The 6961-nt window shown below is 33.7% G+C and overlaps 1 protein-coding gene across 1 annotated transcript; it reads left to right on the top strand.

The window, feature by feature from the left end:
* Positions 1-2860: 2860 nt before the first annotated feature.
* On the top strand, positions 2861-5746 carry LOC126971950 (peptidyl-alpha-hydroxyglycine alpha-amidating lyase 2-like). The gene is made up of 5 exons (XM_050818480.1): positions 2861-3048; positions 3137-3282; positions 3618-3816; positions 4457-4972; positions 5481-5746. The coding sequence occupies exons 1-5, from the start codon at positions 2917-2919 to the stop codon at positions 5598-5600; spliced, it is 1113 nt and encodes a 370-aa protein (XP_050674437.1). The 5' UTR covers positions 2861-2916; the 3' UTR covers positions 5601-5746.
* Positions 5747-6961: the final 1215 nt, after the last annotated feature.

Genomic DNA, 6961 nt, shown 5'->3' with positions numbered 1-6961 from the left:
TAGATATTATAACTATCGTGTTGTAGTATTTACGATTTTAACATGTGATCTCACAAAGCTTTTCATCCCCTCCCCCCTCCCCAATCCCATGTCAAACAAAGTTACATTTGGTTAGCCCCTTCCCCCCAAAGTGTGGCGTATTTTATGGATAGCTAAATGTTGTGAATGGACGGAAGAATGCTTGTTAATTTCATAAAGTTTGAGTGCCATTTTAAATTAGTTATTTTATGTCCTTCATTCTTGTATCTGTATAATCTCAGCTAGATATAATTCCTATACTTATACATATTATATTATTATTTATTTATAATTATGTTCGTTACTGTGTACCTATTACATAATGTTATTTTACAAAGTTAAGTGTGATCAGTGTTGTGTATAGTTGGCACTATAGTTACTTAGTTGTTATTATCTTCAATAAACTTTAATATTTTTGAAAACTAATTTATTTTAGAGTAATGTATTTATTAAAATTATTACAATAGCGCTTTGTTTTATTGTTCCAAATTAAATTTATTGAAATCAATCTAGTATTGTTCTATTTATTCTGTGTTCTTTCGTACGTGGTATTCCAAGCTTCACATATTGGGTTTTAGGACATCAATTCACATTTCAGCTGTGATTTCTATGGTGTTGCCAGTTATCACGGGCAGCGGTCATCCACATAATCCACACGTTTGCATTGCAAAATTGAAATACTTTTGTTAAAACGCAATACACAAATCTTTTGCGCTTTGCTTAGAGATACCATTAGAAGAGCTGTTTCACCTGATTCCTGTCGCCGAATTCCACCGCACGACACGCTACAACTTAGGATTTCATCCCCACCATCTGGATGTGTGGCGTTCCTCCACAGTACGGTTTTCAAGGAACTTTCGTCCACGTACTACAAAGCTATGGAATAAGCCTCTGTGCGGTGTTTCTGGGACGATACGACATGGGTACCTTCAAAAAAAAGCACATACACCTTCCTTAGAGACCGGCAACGCTCCTGTGATTCATTTAGTGTAACAAGAGAATTTGGGCTGCGGAGATCACTTAACATCAGGTTAATCATACACTCGTTTGCCCTCCTTTTCCATAAAAAAGCCGAGGCCTTAATCAGATCTAAAAGTTCTAAATACTGATAAATACATATATTTATTTCAATTGTTATATTATTCTCTTGACGCGGTCACGGCGAAAGTCAGTGCGAAGAAAACAACCAGCAAATCCGTCTAAAAATACTGAATAATAAGAACGTTTCTTTCTCGACTATATCTTCATTATTAAAACCTACTAATCGAAACGAAATTTGAAATTTATTGAGAAATAAATATTTGTTGCCGTGTATAGGTAGGACCTACATAGATATAATATATCTATGCCTAACCGGTTTCTATTTGCGGTCTATTTAATTAAGCCGTTTTAAGTATTCTTTGCAGTAAACAAGCACTTTCAAATATAAAAATATCAAAAAAGAGACAGACACAGATAACGATGATATTAATCTTATTTGAAATATTGTTCTGTGTGTGTTAAAAAAGAAAGTGAGAACCGTCTATAGCGTCAATGTATTAAATAGCATTGTCGTAATTTAAATATCATTGGATTAACAACAAGAATATCAATTACAAATAATTGCACATTTTTAGAGCAGATTAACCGGTTCAAAATTATATGAAAACTATTTTAAACACACCTAGAAAATATGACAATAACTCAGCATATAATACCAATATAGCTATAAAAACTAAATAGTACAATAATTATGAAATGAAATTGTACACCGACTAATACACATCTGTGCACAGCCGACTGCCGCTGTTTTATAAATTTATAGTTCTAGCGTAGGAAATACCGCATTCACCCACACCCTCACGTCAACACTGTGCCTAAAACCTATATCTTGAACCGGGGCGTGATATGAAAACGTTTACTACCAAAAAACACAAGTATACTTTCAATTGAAATTGACATGCTCAAGGTAATATTGAACCGGCATATTAAGCTTACAATAATCGTATTCGTGTTATTATAATATTGTTTTCAGGTGCAATATGTTTTCGTGTGTTTTGTTTTGTTGAATATGTTTGATGCAGCCACAATTGTGAAGAGGAGTTACTCTGACCGCACAGTTCGAGGCTATGTTACAGAGGTATATTATTAATTATTTCTATACTTAACTTTTAATAGAATCCCCCGATTTTGTCATTAGTGTCGCACAAGGAACGAATTGTAATATGTTTAAAAATTAATATATGTTCAAAAGAACTTAATTGCAATTATTCCCCAAGTGTTGGATGATTTTAGCAAAATTATGCATAACGTTAGTTTTATTAAGAATAATTTGTAATATTAACATATTACAAATTCCAGAGAACATGTTGGTGGAATGAAGTATGTAAAGAAGAATTCCAAACTCTATTCAGATGCAAGTGTCCATCTTGGTCTTACTGCAGGAGTCCAGGCAGATATTACAATGCAATATGCTCCATGACAGAAACTGGTTACATTTGGGACCAGCCCACTTCCAAGTGGAGAGGACAGTAGAAGACTGATCCACATAATTAATCCCTATTCTTCGCTATCGCTTTAATGGCACACATAAGTATCCAAAAGTGCCAATTCCAGAACCTGAGACTGATGGTAGAAGAAATTAAATTTCACCTTATTTTCGTATATAGCACTAAGCACCTTATACCACTTATTAATTATTTGATCGTGAAATAAACACTTTCCTCACAAGATGTTTATATTAATGACACCACTCAGCCCTCAAACATAACCCTTCCAATTGACCTTGATGATATGATAACCTATTATATTTGGCTGTCATGATATGCGCATGCGTGATAGCCACTTAATAAAGTACCAACAATCAATAAAATCTCAGTGTACAAACGAAAGTATTTGAGCGCAATCATTGTTATAAAAATGTTGCCGATTTTGTTTCTAATCTTGCCTTTCTATGGTATATATTGCGAACCTGAAACAGTGCGGGATAATTTTGACTACTTTAGCTATGGCAACGAAGAAAACCTTCTAAAAAGCCTCGAATTAAACGCGGTAAGTAATTAATTATTCAAAGATTATGTTTCTACTTAATTTTCATTAATTGCCAGTTATTTATGAAATTAACGCACACAATTTGTAGCCTAAAGATGATATTGTATTACGTCCGCAAGAAGTAAAAAATTGGCCGCAGCAATCTTTAAATGTGGGTCAAATCACGGCTGTTTCTATCAACTCTCTGGGACAGCCGGTTATATTCCATAGAGCTGAAAGAATTTGGGATGAGAGGTAAGTAGTCAGTTCATCGAAAAAATTTAAAGATTTATTTTTAACTAGTCAACAACTTGTTTACTTCTCTTGTTACTGTTTATTAAATGATACACTGTTCGAAGTCACTCGAGAAGAATCCTTAGAAGTGAATATGATGAGGCGCTACTTTTGATTCATTCAGTGCGATTCTAATAAGAGATTCAACTACGAGATTGTAATTGTTGATATGTATTAATGTGTAACGAGATATAGGTACTCAGTAAGAAGTAATTTTCATTTAACATGAAATTATAAATTTTGGTCTACAAGCTACTAGCAAAATTATCGCAAACTAATTACACTTTACCTTTTAGTACGTTCAACGAATCAAATGTCTATCAAAACTTAGACAAGGGACCAATTATTGAGGATACTATTCTAGTGCTGGAGTCGCGGTCTGGCTCTGTGCTGCATAGCTGGGGCGCTTATGCTTTTTATATGCCCCACGGTTTAACGGTGGACCACCACGATAACGTGTGGGTAACGGATGTTGCCAAGCATCAAGTATTTAAGGTAATTTCATACTTATATAACATAAGCCTTGAGTAATTTAGTCTTGTTTTTTTTCTAGACGCTAATCGTCTAGGAAAAAAACAAGAAGTAAGAAAGAAAGAATGAAAGAAAGAAAAAAAGGAACTAAGTAATGAACATTTTGAATGTTTTGTATAAATCCGTTAATTGTATAATCCTTACAATGTTGGATGTATTTAATAAACAATTTTTTACCCAACTAAAATATTATTTGATTAGATAATTCTGACAGTGTAGCGAATTGCCCAAACGCTGAAGTGCAGGTTGCAACTGATTTAAGAATCTCTCCGGTGCTAACATTAAAAATTTACAATAAAAATCAAGGGAATAATCATTGTCCCTCATGCGTTGATAAATATTCTTTTTTAAATAGCACAAATTTAGCAACAGCTCGGATGTAAGCGTAATGCTTCGGCTTAACAGCAAATCTAAAATATAAATAAAAATATCTCAAATTGTTGAATGGGGGTTTTCTTGCAGTTTTTTTTAATCACAATAGTACGATGTTATTAAATAAAATAAAATATTCATTAAAACTTTATAATATTCATTTAAACTTTAAAGTATCTCAGAATAAAATTAAGCTCAATCGAACGACACCTAAAGGCCATTTTGTTTGCAGTTCACGCCAAGTAACCACAAATACCCTAGCCTGACCATAGGCGAAGCATTTACAGCTGGTTACCCGCACCGACACAGAGTACTCCTTTGCATGCCAACCTCAGTAGCCATCGCGTCGACAGGAGAGATCTTTGTCGCCGACGGTTATTGCAACAACCAAATACTAAAATTCAACGCAGCTGGAACATTGCTAATGGCCATTCCATCATTCTCCGATACTCTCACACTGAACCTTCCGCACAGTGTTACATTACTGGAGAATTTGGATAGGGTATGCGTCGCTGATAGGGAGAATATGAGAATCGTGTGCCCAAAAGCTGGTTTGAAGAGTTACGCCAGAATGTTTGAGCCAGCTACAGTTGTTGAGGACCCGACGCTCGGGAGAGTGTTTGCTGTGACGTCCCACGGGGACATTCTGTACGCTGTCAACGGACCCACCTCGCAAAATATTGCTGTTAGGGGATTCACTGTGAACGCGGTGTACGGAAACATCTTGGACACCTGGGAGCCAAGCACGGTAAGCGTTACCTTCTGCATAATTCTTAACTTTAAAATGCCAATATTTTTGCCCAATTGTTTTGTCTATAGATAAGTTGATTTTAGTAAAACAAAAAATGTATACACGTTTGTATATACATTTTGGATCGATAAAATATCTCGATATCGTATTAAGGTACGTGCATGTGATTATATGAAAGTCCATTATGTTTTACAAACTTTTTTCAACCAGAATAATGCTCATAAAATATTTTTGGCGAAATTTTTCAGAGCGATGTCTATGACAGCAACATTCTAAATTACACCAATAGGTACATTATACTTTTTTAAATCTTAGGTTTTCAATGTTACTTCTACAAGCAATTAACACTTTTAACGTTTCTATTACTTTCTAATTTAGATTTCTATGCTTTTAACCGACTATACCAATAAGTTGAACATCCTATGACAACATCGTATATAAAGCTTTGCATGTTTTTTCGACCCTTAATGTTTTTCTCAGAAGAATTAAATCACTTTTTTTTCAGGGTTTTACAAATCCGCACTCCCTGGCCGTCACTCGCAACGGCTCTCACCTCTACGTCACCGAAATAGGCCCAAACAAAATCTGGAAGTTCGAACTAACCGACGTCTACGACAAGAAATAATACACTATCATATTCCATATTTAAAAGCTTTAAAAATATATAGTTAGTGGCTTCGTTCGATCACGAATCAAATTCGTGTGTAGTACCAAGTAGAATTTAAATTATTACTATTAAAATATATTAATATAATAGTATTGTTAACCTCATTCAATATCTTCTATTATTTTTATAGTCATATTATCTCTCGCTATTTCTATTCCTATCAGATTTCTTCGCCGACATAGACGTTGAGGCTGACACCTATAAAGCGAACTTAGACTTTGCTCAGACTTAACTTACGTAAAACAAAGCTGAGTGTAAGCATAATGTTTGATTTCGTGTTTATAGCCATTCTACGGCTAAAATTATACTGGCCTTAAGACAGTCCAATGCAAAAGTTCGTGTTTTATTATACTCAGTCAAGTTATATGTAAGTAAAGTCTGAGCAATGTCTAAGTACGCTCTATAGATCTGTATGACAGCAATACTGACTACTCTCTCGAAAGAAACACGACATCTGTGTAGGTTTGTATGTGTATAAATACATACATACGTATATAAAGGAGGCGTGTGCCTTTTCAACAAAGAATATTTTTATAATTGTAAATGTTTGTGCTTTCATCTTCTTTTTAAACTCTTAACGTCTGTGGCTATTATTTCATTCTACTCGAACAAAATCTCCAAGCATTATCTTCTTTAATACTAAGCAATGTTATAAAAAACATTTTTATGTGTCCTTCATAAATTAGTCCTGTACTTAATATAATAAATAATAGTTTATTGAGATCAATCAGGAATACTTAAGTTAAATGTCATAAAATTACTACAATAATACATAAAGATATAATATTGTTAATTTACGATTTTAAACATATTTTTTAACAAAGATTTTCAAAGCAAAATGCTATTCATCGAGTGTAATACTATAAAAGTTACATGTAAAATATCTAATAATATTACAGGACTTTTTTGTAGACATAATAAAATACAACATCTGTGCCATCTTTAAATACCTTATCAAATGTTACATTAACAAAAAGGTATCAATGGTGTAAATAAACTGGAAAATAATAACTACAAGCGGAAATGAATGGGATCTGAGTGTGAGCGGTACTTACTGTGCTGGTAAAGACCTGGTCAATAGCGCGCACCACGAAGGATGATTGAAATTATAAATGCTGTGTTTGTATGAAATACCTGATATTATTTGAACACGACTCATATATTGGATGTAGCATTTTACAAACTAATTTGTTATGTATATTACAGCCATTGTAAAATACTATATTTGATTGAAAAGAGTGGCCGTTGAGTTTCCTGTATGTTCTTCTCACGAGCTCTACTTTTTCTGAACATATGGTAGATTCAGTAACTTAAAAGTA

Source organism: Leptidea sinapis, chromosome 25 (assembly GCF_905404315.1).
Source record: "Leptidea sinapis chromosome 25, ilLepSina1.1, whole genome shotgun sequence".
NCBI lineage: Eukaryota > Metazoa > Arthropoda > Insecta > Lepidoptera > Pieridae > Leptidea > Leptidea sinapis.
This window is presented reverse-complemented; position numbering and strand designations above follow the sequence as displayed.